Genomic DNA, 16,504 nt, shown 5'->3' with positions numbered 1-16,504 from the left:
CGCGTAAAACAGCCGCCTTACTCTGAGTACTTGCGGCAGCTTTTTCGCGTTCTCACAGTACATTTTCACTGGCTGCAGTAGGCTCCCCCCACTTTCCTGAATATTAATCCCAGTCACCCAGTGACCAGCTGTGTGAAGTTTGAGGACCCTGCCATTAAGAGTGTAAGAATGGCTGCAATTTAAATTTTCTCATGTAACTATTTGGTTGTTGTTGGCTCTGCCCTCAACAACAAGGTTTATAACCTTGACACACAGTCACTCAATAATGAAGTTTGTGAGCTTTAGGGTCCTTGGCATCAATAATATGAGAATGGAAGCATTTCCATTGAAATCAATCAAACAAATCTGATTTGCTGTTTGTGGTTCCACCCCCTTTTCTGAATTGAAACCCCAGTCTCCTGACTGTACCAGGCTTGAGGCCTCTGAGAGTGTGAGACTGGGAGCCATTGAAATGTTCCCCTCGAAAACCAATAGGTGAATTTTGATTGGCTGTTGTAGGCTCCATCCGCTTTCCTGAATATTAATCCCAGTCACCCAGTGATTAACAGTGGCAAGTTTGGTTTGAGAACCCTTCCATTAACAGTGTAAGAATGGCTGCAGTTTACATTTTCCCATTGAAAACGAATTGCTAAAATTTTATTGGCTGTTTTATGATCCACCCACTTTCCCTGAATTTTTCACCTTGGTCACCAAGTGACCAACTGTGCCAAGTTTGGGGACTCTGGCTTTATTACTGTGAGAATGGCAGCCTTTTACATTTTTCCCATTAACATGAATGGTTGAAATCTGGTTGACTGTTTGTGGTTCCGCCCAGCTGTGCAGGGGGGACGTGAGACCCCCAGAACATATCTTCCTAGGTACTAAGGGTATACCAAGTTTTGTTATCAGTCAAGGCGTTTTCGAGTGATGGCGGCACATACACATATGTCAAATTTTATATACACTATATAGATTGTTGTTCACATTGAAATCTCTGCATTTTGTTTGGGCCAACAGGAAGTGCCTCCCTATATTGCGTTCCTTGCTGTACGTGAGAATGACTATTATAGTTCCCTTGACATTTTAGTCTGTTGGAAGTGCCGTATCCCTACCCACTTCATTTTTTGAAATGTATTTAGTAGCAAAGGTTTTACACACCCATTATCCACTGCAGGCCTCATGTATGAAAAGTGAAAAATAAATAGTGTTCTTTCAGCCTATGGCCATCTGTCAGCTTCAAAGCAAACAATGGATTCCTTTTGAATTCTTTTCATACCAGAGGACGTATATTACATGCAAAGAATGAATCTCTATGCCATAGCAGATCAATCAAAGAGCTGTAACGTTATATGTTCTACAATTATCTGTGTGCTCTATTTTATGATCTACTGTATGTTATAGTTTAGCTTTTGAAGCATAGCAGAAGTGGACAGAACACATCCCCATATGCCGGGGTTTGGATACTCAACAGCGGTCATATGTGTTCCATCCTTCTTGTTAGTATAACTGAGTACTGATATGCTTATATAAATACAGCTCTCGAAAGGGAAATCAACCTACATTTCTGATCTTGTCCACTGATGCAAACCTGACTACATTCCTCCAATGACCGTTGCCTGACCACCCCGTGCATTTCTCACTCCCATGCGTCACTGCAGGACTTCTCTAGAGCTGCCTCCACTCTCTGGAATACCCTTTCACTGTCCACCAGGCCCTTAAAGTGTAGTTCTGCAAGATGGCCAACCCCCACACCTAAGCCCTAATCCTCTCTGCTGTGCCCCTATCCCGCAGCCCTTACTGTGTGTTTCCCTTCCTTTCCCTTTTAGATTATAAACCTTTGGCATGGTCTCCCCCCCCCCCCCTCTCCACTTGACCATGCATCCCTATCAATTTGCCCCTTCCCACACAGTGTCTTTGATTTGAATTATTTGGTATTTTAAGACTGTCACTCGATCGTATGAACTTGTTTCCTTGTATAACCTAATGCTGTCCGTCAGCTGTATTTATCATTGTCTGTAACTCAATTTATTGTCCAGCGCTGCATAATATGTTGGTGCTTTATAAATACAGTAAATAATAATAATAGGCTATGAAAGCACATTAAAAACCCATTAAAACAAACACAAAAGAGACTCCCGTACTTTTCTAGTTATTTTGTAAGTAGGAGGCTGACTATGATTTGGACCAGAATCAGAATCAGAATCAGAATCAGAATCAATTTATTTCGCCAAGTACAACGGGAGTTGTACCCGGAATTATTTTTGGCACATACAGGGTCGGTGATGGTACGGTACAGTATCAGACATGCAGTAGATTGAGAGACATGCACATGCAGCATAGTATACAAGAGTAGGCATATACAAAGCAACACGGCATATACAAAGCATATACAAAGCAGCAAAACTGGAGGGGTCCTAGTGCTGTGTGAGCGGAGCTGCCTGCCTCCTTGGCGGCGCTCACCAGCTCCACAGCAGCTTGGATGCCCCCGTAATGTCCGACAGTACATAGAGAAGGAGAGAGCAGAAGGAAGAAAGGGAGAGAGAAGGAATAAAGAGAGAGAGAGAGAAAGAAAGAGAGAGAGAGAGAAAGAAGGAGAGAGAGAGAGAGAAGAAGAAGGATTATTAGGCTAGAGAGAGACACAGGGTTCAAAAAGTCCTGCTATCCAGCTGGTTGATGGTGAGGCTGGGGGATCCCATGGCTGCACAAATCTATCCCCCAGCTGCAGCTTAGTGGCGTTTTGAGCAGAGGGGGCCCCGGTGGTGGAGGGCAGGAGGTTCCTTTGGAGACCCCTTAGGATTGCAGTGTCCCCAGTTAGTGTCCCTGCATGTTCTTTGAGGTGGCTGGCTCCCCAACTACCCTGATAGCGGCGGCGGTGTTTTACCCGATGCGGAGGTCTGGCCCGATGCGGTGGTCTGGGCCACGTGGGTGGCGGCCTCAGCTGATGCAGCTCCGGAGGTGGCTTGCCGATGGGGTGCCTTCCATCGTTATGGCGGTGGCTGGAGGGGGCTGGCTCAGGGCAGCAGTCATGCGGTGATGAGAGCACGGGCGCTCGAACAGCTGTTCAGCTGTGTGTGAAGCCAAGGTCTCCCGACTGGCAGGGTGGCCAGTGACGGCATCGTCCTCCGTGGCTGGAAACGAGGGGGGACAGGGGCCTCCCGCTGGGAGCCATCCAAGATTTCTGGTCCAGGCTTCGGTTCTGTGATGGGGTCAGCACGGGTGGATGTGCTGGTGGCAGCGGCAGCAGATCAGATCAGCCGGGCTGCGTGCTGCCTCACCATGCCTGCGCACTGCACGTGGGCCCCCGAACAGCTGTTCCTCTCGCTGACCCGCGATCCATGGAGATCTGTGGATGCTGCCAAGCCAGAACAACAGTGCCCATATCCTCCGTCTCCTACCTCTGCAAGAGGTGAAACTCCGAGGTGAGTGGAGTGAGAAAAAGCCCCTAAAAGAGCAGAAAAGGCCGGAGCCCTGTGGCCGAGGCGTCCGAGTCCGGCGCCATCTTGAAGATCCGAAGACCAAAATGCATAACAAAAAAATATTCACAGATGGATTGCATTTTCAATGTTGTAGTTCAAACACAGTGTATAGTGGGAATGGGCCTTTAGCTAGCACTGATGTCACAGCACTGAGTAGCAGCATACTAAAGGAAGCATCATACTGATGCAGCATGAGGTCTCAAGATGCAGGTGCGCATCCTATGTTATGTACACATTTATAGTATGTAGGGTAAAAAACTGGGGAAACATTTACATATGTCATATAAGATTACAAAAAAAATACAAATAAAAGAACAAGTTTTACTAATGATCTAACTATATATCTACATTAATAATTAAATTACCTCCCATGTCATTGAAAGCCGACTCACTGCCACATTGCTCAGACCCATGACAATTGCAAAGAAGGAATTTAAATTCTTGTATTCCTTGCAGCTGAAAAATAGAACACGTTGACATGTTAGTCCCATCACTGCCATCTAATTAATGTATAGAGCACCAGTATGTTCCATGATTCTGCTCAAATACATACTTTACAAACAAGTTACCATGCCCAACCTACATTTATGATCTCATCCACTGATACATACCTGGTTGCCCTCTCCATTCCTCCAATGATCTTCGCCTGACCATCCCATGCATTTCTCACTCCCATGCGTCACTGCAGGACTTCTCTAGAGCTTCCCCCACTCTCTGGAATACCCCTTCCACCATCCACCAGACTCACCCCCTCCTTCAACACCTTCCAACAAGCCCTCAAAGTGTAGTTCTTCGAGATGGCCAACCCCCCACACCTAAGCCCTAATCCTCTCTGCTGAGCCCCTATCCTGCAGCCCTTTCCTTGTGTGTCCACTCTTTTTGCTTTTACTATGCAGTGTGCACTTTCATGTTACAGTTTGTAATGCACACTATGTGCAGTGTAACAAGACGCACTGCAACTTGCATAGTGTGAATAAGCCCTAACAGCACTGCTAATAATAAGTGAGAACGCAAGAAAATCTGTTAAAAACCTGTCCGCCCAAATCTCCACCCTTTTCTATCAAATCTCCCACTCAATCACTGAGCTTTAAGTGAAGAGGGTGCGTCAGGAACTACAAACCAGGAAACCCTGTGAAATCATTAAACAGCTAGGCATACCCTGAACTGTTCTTATTTCCTATTCCACAGACCAGTACTGATTACTTTTTCATGACATTTCAGACCCAGTGGACTGGAAGACATAATTCTATTATTACTTAAACGACCTCTGTCGCAAAAATCTTAAAATTTAAAATACATGTAAACATATACTATTAAGAAGTACGTTTCTTCCAGAGTAAAATGAGCCATACATTACTTTTCTCCTATGTTGCTGTCACTTACAGTAAGTAGTCGGAATCTGACAGAACTAACATGTTTTGGACTAGCCCATCTCGGGGGGTTCACAGGCATTTCTTTATTTTCAAAATGCTCTTAGTGCATGGCAGTTGCTCCGTCCAACTACCAAAAAAGTGTACGGTGAGCAAGGAGGCTGGTCAGCATCTTTGTGTAAATCTTTTTCAGGGAGTGTCTTTATGAAGAATAAAGGCCATGCTGAGAATCCCCCATGATGAAATGGACTAGCCCAAAGCCGGTTAGTAATGTCAGACTTCTACTACCTACTGTAATTGACAGCAACATAGGAGAAAAGTAATTCATGGCTCATTTTACTCAGGAAGAAACAAACTTCTTAATTGTATGTGTTTTAAATTTCAAGATTTTTGCAGCAGCTCCTCTTTAAATAACCAATGATAGCAGTGTAATTTCATTGACTTTTTATCTACTGTAAATTACAAAAAATTAGACACATTTCACCTGTCATTTATGTTCAAAACCCCATGAGCAGGGCTGGATTTCTGGAAAGGCCCACAGGCCCGGGCCTTGGACGGGCACCCGGACATGAAAGAGGAGACTAAAAATGGGAGCAACACGTGAAAAAGGAAACTGATGCTCAAGGGAGCTGTCCATGAAAGAGAGGGGCTAGAGTACATGGATGATACACATGGAAGAGGGGGCTGCACATGGAATGAGAGGGACACTGAGGCACAAGAAAGGGGAGCCACAACATACTTGGTCTAGGGGCACAAAAAGTATCAATCCGGCCTTGCCCATGAGGCTTTGCAAAGCGAAAAAAACTTGGTGCATTCTATAATAAACATTTTAAAACATAAAACTAAGTTTTAAAACAACAGTTAAAAAGAAATAAATAAAAACATGACAGACTCAAAGATTTTAAAATATGTTTTAAATAAGAATGACTGAATATAAATGTAGTTTCCCTTTAAGAGATCTGCCCTAAAAGTGAGTCCGATGTGTGCCAAGTCGCCTTTTGTATTCCTAAATTTGTTCCTCTGAACTCTCGGTGGGAACTCCCATCACTAAAATGCACATTTAGCCTTTTTTTTATTTTTAGTCCTGCGCACAGTCTAGTAAAATAAAAGTAAACAGTTTCCTTCTTACGAGGAATAAATTAACCGCATTAGAAGGATAAAAACACGGTAGTGCGAGACTCGCCGCGCCGCGGCACTTAGCCCTCACCCCTCACCCCTGTTTTTGTTTGCCACACACTCTTGCGTCTCTGTTTAGAGATTTTTTTTTCTAAATTCCATTGTCTTTAGAGATTGCTATATTTTTAATTGGCCGTAATTAAGTATTTTTCCTGGATCCTGCTGCTGAACCTGAACGCATTTTGAAATTTATGTCTTTAAAGGATTTTTGTTTCTTTTCAACTCCCCGCTGGGATTTGAAGCTGTAAACGGCTGAAGAAAAACACCTTTAGCATTTTTTAAATGCAGTTGCTGAGAGGGGAAAAGGATTTTGAGAGGAAAAAGCCGCCTTGTAAGCAGCAGGCTTAAATGGCCGATCCATAGGAGAGCAGAGCCAGGCTGTCAGAGGTCATGCTGCTGGCCTACCGCGGATTTTCAGGCAGTTTCCAGACTAAACCAAAATCATTTTCTGGTGGACACTGAAAGAAATGTCTCAGTATGCATTATATTTTTATTACAGTGTATCTCTTGAGAAAAGAAAATAACAAGTCAAATCAAATGGTCGTAATGTACAAAATAAGGAGCAATCCATTTAGAGCATAAAAAGACCTCTGGATATTATTTTTTTTACCCTTTTCAAATTGCTGTAGAAGTACTTACTGCGCTGCAATTTTAATAAATTTCTTCAGGAGTTGGACCCGCTTGCTGAGCTGAGGGCAAAGGCAAATCTCAGTCACCACCCAGAACTGGATTTCATTGAAACGTCGCAGGAAGAGGTCCAAATTAGCTGTGGTCCTTTTAAAATTGTGCCTCCCGAAGGTGTGATAGATAAGTTCCAACTGCAAGAAGGAAGATTGGGTGTAAAGAGTGACTCCGCTTTCATAACAAAAAAACAATTTTCATTGAGGCAAATTTAAGACTTTTAAAGACTTTGTTAAAGCAGCATGGACAGCCATACTATCACAGGAAAAAAACACACACATTTATATAAGTAGATAAATATTTGTTCTACTTACATAACACATCCATTGTACTGTCCATGTTTTGATTTCCATGAATTTTATATAGTAAATAAAGAGAAACCTGTTCCAGGAATTTTCCATCTTTACTGCCTCTGGCTAAAGCCAATCCTGATGTAATTTCCTCCCTTACTCTTTTTTTTTCTCCTGCTTGAAATGGTGTATGCATTGCCAGCCCTCCTCCCCTCTAATCTCTGTACTAAAACTGCATCATATCTAGCTTGCTTTGTAAACATATGTGAACACAGCATAGATAGTATTTCAGCAGCTTCTGGAGGCACCTACGTATCTAACCAATACTGGGGGAACATATCTATCTAACCTATACTGGAGGCACCTACCTATCTAACCTATACTGTTGGAACCTACCTATTTAACCTATACTCAGGACACCTACCTATCTACAGCCAAGCAAAGCCCCAGGGCCCCATCCCAACAAAGCAAACCCCCCAGCCTAGCAAAGCCTCCAGGACCCAGCCCAGCAAAGCATACAGCCAAGCAAAGCCTAGTAAAGCCCCCAGCCCAGCAAAGCCCCCCAAATGCACTCAGCCCAGCAAAGCCCCCAGCAAATTGCCCAGCAAGTCACCCAGCAAAGCCAGGCCGGCTCAGCATCACCGCCAGCCAGGCTGGCACAGCATCACCGTCAGCCAGGCCAACACAGCATCACTGCCAGCCAGGCCAGCACAGCACAGCATAGCAAAACCACCAGCAAGGCAGCCCAGCATAACCGCCAGCCAAGTACAGCACATAGGCCAGCCAGCCGAAGACAAGACAGAAGCCAGGTGAGGGGCTTATTTACCTGAAATACTGGCTATTGAATATATTTAAGTTATGCCACTGCTATGTTCATGTACATTTGCCCCACCTATGACCACGCCCACCTCCCCACAGCTTGACCACACCCATTTGTTGCACCATCAGTCCCTTTTGGTGCCCAGGAGTGCCCCGGATTTCCCAGAAACCTAGAAACGCCCCTGACTGTAGCCTTGAAGCTAGATACCTAAAATTTAGGATTGATGTGGCATTTGGGGGAATAAGATGTCTTCTAAGTAAATGCACATTTGATGACACTGTCACATTAATTTCACTACCTTTTGATTGTCCTGCATGGAGGGGATATCTGCAATGCGTGTTTTGATTGGCCTTTTCCCTGCAGTGGGTGGGTGTTGCGTGGCATTTGTGTTGCCATATATTTAATATGATTAGCTCCATTTGAATTGCGTGTGCATTGCGAGGAAAGACTGGACGTTAAATTTTGTGGTCCCGCCGGCAACATTAATATGTTGCCATGGCTGTGGAGGGCGGTCTATGATTCTCCGCCCTCAGTACATGCAGAGCGGCGTCCCCGTCTCCAGGACAATACATCTTAGCTTCACAGGAAGTGAGGTTTCCAGAAGGGGTGGAGCTTTACTCCGATATACGCTGGGAGACTCTCTTCCTATCTTCAGTGGTACGCAGCGTGACCAAGCATCATACTGACGTGAAACGGCCGTTGCTCCACCACCTAGTGCCTACCACCCACCTCCTACACCGATGACCCTGCCACTACCCGACATGTAAGCAATGTATGGAACCACACCAATATTGCGCTTGATTTGTATCTGATTGTTTAATGCTGCCATGAATATTGACTGTCACATCACATCAATAAATTTGTGGGACGGAAGGTGCATGCTTGCCCTGCCTCTTTTCTTCTAAGTCTGATTAACATTGTCCTGATATCTCCCACATCCCCACTGCAAAACATCTCAAGAACCCCCGCTTATCTGGGGTGCGAGAGAAGTCCCGGCGGTGATAATTACTATTCCCACTCCAGGTCGACGTGGATGTTGGGGAATTATGTAATTCGGCTTCCAGCTATTGCTGTGTTTTAAAAGTAACTTCAGCTCCATCTTCTGACGGCGCCGAAGTTACTCACTTTGCGTCGCTATAGCCTTAATTCCTATTATGGTCTATGGTGGCGCCAGCTGCGCTCTAATTGATGTGCCCGTCATGCCTCCCCTTCAATCAATGGCAATGGGAAGGTGCTAGAGGCAAGAGTATCACACCCAGGCCCGGATTTACATCACATGAGCCTATAGGCACAGATGTCCTGGCACCCTAGACTTTGCCCTCCATAAATGTACAAACCCCCACCAAACTGCACCGCAAGTGTGCTGGCTGGCCCAGCTGTCACTTCTCCCCTACTTTCCTTGTCCGTCATAGGTAGCTATAGGAGTCCCCTAGCATTAGATAACCAGAGGTACCCTCAGTAATAAGTAGTTAATGGTGCCCCCCACTGAAGGGAGATCTCATCAGTGGAATGTAGGGAGATGGGTGAGTAACCTCTCATTTACACTCTGCTCAGCACTCTGCAGGGAAAGAGGGAGGGAGACACTAGGGAAGGGGAGTGTGCCGCCTTTCCATCATCAACTGCCTGTAGGCACGTGCCTACAGTGCCTTATGGTAAATCCGGCCCTGATCACACCCTCCCCCAAACGACACCATGGGAGGCTAGGCCGTTGTAATGATGAAGCTATCCTCTTGAAGCTAATGAAATCAATCTGGTTTCTGAAATCAAAGTCAAAGAAGATATGAAATGAGCTCTTCATACTTTTTAGTGAAGGCTTCTGTTGCATGAACAGGATTGTGAAGTGTTTTTATACATATTTCATGACAACAACACAAAAAAAAGATAAGTTATATCACAGATGAGATCTTTGGTAATCAACTTGGTGGTCTGAATGCCAAGTTTTGAAAGCAGAAAAAAAACACCTCTCTAATGTCACTGATACATTTTCAGACTTTATATATAAAAACAAAGCTCTATCCACAAAATACTTATATTTACTACACAGCAGTGAACAAGAGACAAAACTTGCCAGTCAAACCAGCAGGTGGAAGTGGAAAAATATACCGTACATGTGGGTTAACCAGGGTCCTTTTTGGTCTAAGCAGTCAGTCTAGATCAGGCCCAGTATGTGGCGCCAAAATGTCACTAGTGTGTGATGTCTTTTCCTATAAGCCTCTGGTGCTAGTTAGCAGTACTGGTACTTAAAGGTGAACTGTAGTGAGAGGTATATGGAGGCTGCCATATTTATTTCCATTTAAGCAATACCAGTTGCCTGGCTATCCTGCTGATCATCTGCCTCTAATACTTTCAGCCATAGACCCTGAACAAGCATGCAGCAGATCATATGTTCCTAACATTATTGTCAGATCTGACAAGATTAGCTGCATGCTTGTTTCTGGTGTGATTCAGACACTTCTTCTGCCAAATAGACCAGCAGGGCTGCCAGGTAACTGGTATTGCTTAAAAGGAAATAAACATGGCAGCCTTCATATACCTCTCACCACAGTTCTCCTTTAAAAAGGTCCAAAACATTCAATTTTATTTAGTACATTTTTATGTTTCCGAATGTGATTAGAATTTTAATTTACAAAACAAAACTCACCTCATGGACACAGCTGAAAAGATCCCAGTCATGAACTGTCATCTGATAGGCCAAATCCTTTGAACTCATCAATTCAAACGTTGACATGGTACCAACAGATGGACCTTCCTGTTCTTGAAGGGGTGTCTAAAGCAGAACATACTGACACTTCTTAAAAATAAAATTCTCTCCTTTTATACTTCTGAAGCAAAAGATAGGCAATTAAAAAAATATAGGTTAAGCAGGATTGGGTTCTGGTACCATATTGTCTATAAAAGGAAACCGAGGCAGGAGGAAAAAGTTGAATCTTACTTACCTGGGGTTTCTTCCATCTTCCTGTAGTCTTTAAGTTCCTTTGGTGTCCTACAAGTCCCTCCATTAATCTGATGTCAGCCAGAGAAAATATCTAGCTTGGTCGCCCACCATGGCATATGCACTGATCTGGCCACACACCTTCTTTATCATGCTTCTGTGGCTGGGAAACTACAGTACACATGCGCAAACACTCCCAGCAACGGGAGTACAACCAAGGAAGCATGCGGCTGGGACAGTGCATGCGCTGTAGTGCTTCCCAGACAGGTCACAGACTTTACTTTGGATGACAGTGGATCAACGAATGGGACCTAGAGGACACTGAAAGACCTAAAGACTACAGGAGGCTGGAAAAAGCACCAGGTAAGTCAAAATCTACTTTTTTTCCCCACCTCGGGTATCCTTTAACCTCCTTAGCGGTAACCCCGTGTGTGACACGGGGTAAGCCGCCGGAGGGTGCCGCTCAGGCCCTGCTGGGCCGATTTAAATAATTTTTTTTTGCTGGACGCAGCTAGCACTTTGCTAGCTGCGCCAGCACCCCGATCGCCGCCGCCGCTATTCGTTGCGGCGCGCGGCCCCCCCCCCAGACCCCGTGCGCTGCCTGGCCAATCAGTGCCAGGCAGCGCCGTCGGTGACGTCATCCCGCCCCGTCGCCATGGCGACGGGGGAAGCCCTCCAGGAAATCCCGTTCTTTGAACGGGATTTCCTGATCGGGGCTGGGGGGATGCCGCTGAGCAGCGGCTATCATGTAGCGAGCCCTAGGCTCGCTACATGATTTAAAAAAAAAAAAAAAAATAAGAAAAAACTGCTGCGCTGCCCCCTGGCGGAATGTTTCATACCGCCAGGGGGGTTAAGATCAAGTCAAGATTTTACCAAAGTAAAAATTGTCTCATGTTAGATCACTAAATCCTAAATTATTCCTGTTGCAATGTATTTTTTGATGGATGAATTGCTTAAAATCTTAGGCTCTCAACATACGGAACGCGTATCCAAGGGTACTTAAGACTGTCTCAGGGGGTACGTAAAACTGTCAATTCATTACAGTAAGTTTTGCTATTAAAAAATATTAGTAATTTATAAACATTCTTGGATAAATATTTGTTGTTACCCGTATATTCCGGCATATAAGACAACTGGGCGTATAAGACGGTCCCCCAACTTTTCCATTTAAAATATAGAGTTTGGGATATATTCGCTGTATAAGACTACCCCTCTTCCAACACACACCATATAACAATTAAAAAAACATTATATACTGGTGCTATGTATGAATAGATACTGGTGCTGTACTGTATGTGGTACCCAGTATATAACAGTATATAGGCGATTGACTGGTTGGATTGGTCACCTCTACCTCTCCATAAGTGGATGGCTCAGCTCTCCATGACTGCCTGTATATCAGAGCGGTATGGAAAAATAGATAGCCATGTGCCCATAAAACACGCCTCTTTCACCCTTCTGGCCCTCCTTTGTATCCTATTTACCTCCTTCTCTGCCTCTTAGATCTCCCACATGTGCGCCTGCGCTGCTTCCCTAAAGTCCTCAGCAGGATATCACCCGGCATCAATGACACCCGGCGTATAAGACGACCCCTGACTTCTCAGATGATTTTCAAGGGTTAAAAAGTAGTCTTATATGCCAGAATATACAGTAATTAAAAGTATCAACAAATATTTGAAAAACATTTATGCACACTTATGAAGACCCTCTTTGGGCCTCCGCTGAGTTTTTATTTTATGGCAAGGAGCTGCAAAAGCAATGAAAGTCTATGGAGACTTTCACAATTATTGCGCACTGTTGCAATTTGCCAGAAGTATCCGATCCAACGCAAGGGCTGCAGCTCATTACCGTAAGCACCCTGCTCATATAAGTGAAATTTTTTTGCATTGTGGTACGATGCGGCAAGAAAAAAACAAGTGTGAAACCGGTCTTAAGCGCACCACTGTTCACCATGAAAACCTACTCGATCCTGTAAATGACTAATTTTAGTACATGTAAGTGTAACCTGAGCCTTGCTCATCTGTATGTATAGCACTGGAGATACAGGAAAAGCGAAGGCAATTTTCTCCTAGGGGTGGAGCTACGCAGTGGAGCAGGGCTGACACAGGGCTCTGATGACACTTACATGAAATGCAATTTGCTGGTTGTTATAATTCGTCCTCATTAGAGGATCGAGTAGATGTTATTAGCAACAGTACTTGACCAACTTCGTCAGTGAAAAAGGTTGACATGCTATAATGATGTTGAGAAGCACTGCTTACTTGAGGACCACAGTGGTAAACCCGCCTAAAGACCAGGCACATTTTTACTGAAATGGCCACTGCAGCTTTAAGGCCAAGGTGCAGGGCCGCACAACACAGCACAGGAGTGATTCCCCCCCCCCCCTTTTCCCCCCACCAACAGACCTCTCTGTTGGTGGGGTCTGATCGCCCCCAAGTTGTTTATTTTTTTTGTAAAATAAATATTTATATCTTTATTTTGTTAATATTTTTTCCTATCTATTTTTATTTTTTGCAAATCCCTCCCTCCCCCCAGCCGGCCAATCACGGCGATCGGCTGTCATAGGCTTCTGCCTATGAGAGCCAATCGCTCTGTTGTCCCCCAGGGGGACAGCCGTGTCTTTGGTGTTAGGCAGTCGGTAAGAAGTTAAATGTACGTGCACCGGTCTGACAAACTGTATACTTACCAAAGAATCAAACTGATCCCTAGGACAAGCGAAGAGGCGACCGTTCACACTGAGTGTTGTAAACACAGATATATCATTGGGCTTCAGGACCACTTTCTCTGAAAGCAGAAAAAAACCAGAGTCACCCACTAAAGGCGCAATATTTACCAATATAAAAATATTTATACATACCTCCCAACTTTTTGAGAGTGAGTGACATTTAAGCCATGCCCTTGCCACACCCCTAACCACGCCCATACACATCCCTAGTCATGCATACCATAAAGATTTCATAAGAAAAATATATTGTTTCAGAATTCAAATCACACTGGACACTGGTCCTTTCTATCCTGGCTCATTTTTTTACATATTAACATTTGACAATACGCAATATATCGATTTAAGAATGTGAATAAAGTTTAGAGCCAATTTAACACATTTTTCAGTAGATAAAATAAATAGATTTACATAGATCTGCACATTAGTCCTGAAAGAGGGACAAATAAGGAGGAAAGAGTGACAGAGGGATAAGGTTGCTAAAGGGGGACTGTCCTTCCAAAAGAGGGACAGTTGGGAGGTATGTTTATATGCTATCATATGCTACTTGCATCTTTTCCATCCCACTGTCTGTTGCCCTGAGTATAGCAACATAAAATGCCATTTTATATACACTTCTGTTGTATGGCTTTTAGGCTTATTTAATAATGTACATAAAGAACAGTGATGTGCAAGGTGCATTCATATATAATAAGCAGCCAGTTATTCACATTATTGAAGCTAAATCAGAATATCTATAATTTCCGGGGCCCTGTTCCACTAGGCGCGGCGATCCTAAAATCGTATTGCGTCCATTTTACCAATCGCAACAGTACTGCGATTAACATGTACCGTAAATCGTGGTGTTTTTCCACTAGTGCGATTGATTTTTCCCCGAATCCCAATCGCCGGCCTGCACTTTTTGGTGCGTTTGTGTTCCTATACTTAGTTTTCTCCCAGGAGATAATTTTTCATCGTCTCTTTAAAATAACTTTTCAGCATATTCCAACAATATTCCAAAAGTACTAAAAAGTAGATGAAACTACTGTACTTTCTTACTTGTTGGTGACTTAAAAGGCATTTTAAGCATAACGTGTGAATATCACCTAAGAGAAATAAGGGCCAATGAGAGACTGCAAACAGCACTTCCATTATCATAAGTCAGGACAAGCACTTGCTTCAACAGGATCTACTAATATTTAGGTAGAAATGTCATGTGATATTCATCCACCACCTGTCAGTAATTGACAAATTAAGACTGATGACCGTTCCTTCCTCTTTAATGAACTACATGTTTTCAGTTTGGAAAAGTCACTGAATTGCACCATGGGCAGCATAACTGATTTTACCGATCATGTGAAAATGTGAATTCACTAAGGCTGTTACTGCATGGAAAGTTAAAATTATCGAGAAGTAAGGTAAATTACTGACTTGTGTGGTAAACACCTCCAACACATGTCAGTAAATGTCAATTCACAAAGGTCTGAGCAAGCGGTAAAGCCCAGTAAAATGCTTCATGATTACCGCCAGCTTTAATGTGACAAAAGCCAGCTTCTCCCAGCTTCCGAAGGCCTTCCCTGTGAGATATCCCTGACTGACTGGAGCAGAGAGCCAATAGGGACAGCCTCTCTCTCCTGCTACCCCCTTTGATAGGATCCACTGCCTCCTTGGGAGGAATCAGTGTCTCTAACCCCAGGCAGCTAAGTAGAAAGCCACAGCACAAAAGAGGTTTCTCCTGTTTCCCTTCAGAAGTTTAACCCTTTAGATTCCTGTTTGAACATGTTGAGCAGCAAGTGGGGAAATCGTCTAAGCATGGCATGGCATGTTTAAAGCAGATCTGAGATGAAAAACTAACTATAACAAGTAACTTGTCTATATATCTTATCTAAAGTTTAGATAGTTTACACAGCAAATATAGCTGCAAACAGCTTTAATAGAAAATGATTATTTCTTCCTGTGATACAATGACAGCAGCCATGTTGTTTGTAAACATTACACAGAGGCAGGCTTATCTGCATCTTGATCACTAAGCCTGTGAAAAAAACCTAATCCCCCCTCCTCCCCTCTGCCTCTGAAATCAATGGCTAGTAACACCTCCTCCTCCTCCTTCCCAGTCTGAGCTCCCATGAGCCCTTGCTACTGCCAAGGATCTCTGAAAACCTGTGGGCGTGGTTTATTTAGTTTATAGGGAATTAGAGTATTAAAACAAAAACAAAGAAGTATTTGGCTTGAAGAATACCCTATAAACAACTGGAAAGGAACACAATTATGCAATTCGGATCCACTTTAATTTTTCTTGAGGGTTTATCTAAACACGGGCTATTTAATAAAATTTTAATAAACGGCTAATAGACAGATTTAGAGGGAGTAGAGCAAACATTATTATAATGTACATCTAAAGGGATTCTGGGGATGTCTTTTAGTATAATAATGCCACATGTAACTGTTACTGCACAGGTCTTTTTCACTAAATTACTGAACTTCTACCGCACCTGTGAAAAGCTTTGAGTGCTTATAAAAAGGGAAAATACAGCATTCGGTAATTTCCCAACCGTGTTCTTCTTACCAAACTGATCTTTGTGAATGCTGCCAAATGTGTGTCTGGTAGAGAGTCTTCTTTAACCACTTGGGACCTGTTGCCTCGGACCCACCAGAGACTTATTTTTACACAAAATGATCAGTAATTGCTGTAATTGGCTCACATTGATCACAGGGTCAAGAGATCCAGAGTTCTGCTGTCAGCGTGACAGCAGATAAAGTGAGTTGCAGAGTCGCAGTATGGGAACGAACAACAGGAACGGAAGTTGAAATCTATGCCCTGGCCAGGATAAGCAGACATAAACAGGGCCAGATTTCTGGAAAGGCCACAAGGGCCAAGGCCTTGGGTGGCTGCAGCCCATTGGAGCATCTATTCACAAAAAAAGGTTGATACATATGAAGGAGGAGGCTGCAAATTGGAAGCAGCACATGAAAAAGGGAATGTCCATAGAAGCTGTTCTTTAGAGAGATGTGCAGCAGTATATACTGTAGATGCTGCACATGGAAGAGGGGCCTGCACATGGAATAGGAGGGGTGATGC

General features: G+C 43.8%; 1 protein-coding gene across 7 annotated transcripts in view; it reads right to left on the bottom strand.

Annotated features, from left to right (window-relative positions):
• Window positions 1-16,504, bottom strand: part of RAPGEF4 (Rap guanine nucleotide exchange factor 4) — a 467,459-nt gene that overhangs the window by 37,087 nt on the left and 413,868 nt on the right. For all 7 annotated transcript variants that reach the window (XM_068245487.1, XM_068245488.1, XM_068245485.1 and 4 more), the window contains 4 exons: window positions 13,411-13,508; window positions 10,434-10,559; window positions 6,641-6,819; window positions 3,821-3,911 (listed from right to left, as the gene is read on the bottom strand). In XM_068245487.1, coding sequence (XP_068101588.1) covers window positions 3,821-3,911; window positions 6,641-6,819; window positions 10,434-10,559; window positions 13,411-13,508 — 494 coding nt within the window. The remainder of the gene's footprint in view (window positions 1-3,820; window positions 3,912-6,640; window positions 6,820-10,433; window positions 10,560-13,410; window positions 13,509-16,504) is intronic.

Source organism: Hyperolius riggenbachi, chromosome 7 (genome assembly GCF_040937935.1).
Source record: "Hyperolius riggenbachi isolate aHypRig1 chromosome 7, aHypRig1.pri, whole genome shotgun sequence".
NCBI lineage: Eukaryota > Metazoa > Chordata > Amphibia > Anura > Hyperoliidae > Hyperolius > Hyperolius riggenbachi.
The sequence above is the reverse complement of the archived record's forward strand: the minus strand, read 5'-3'. Positions and strand labels throughout refer to the sequence as shown.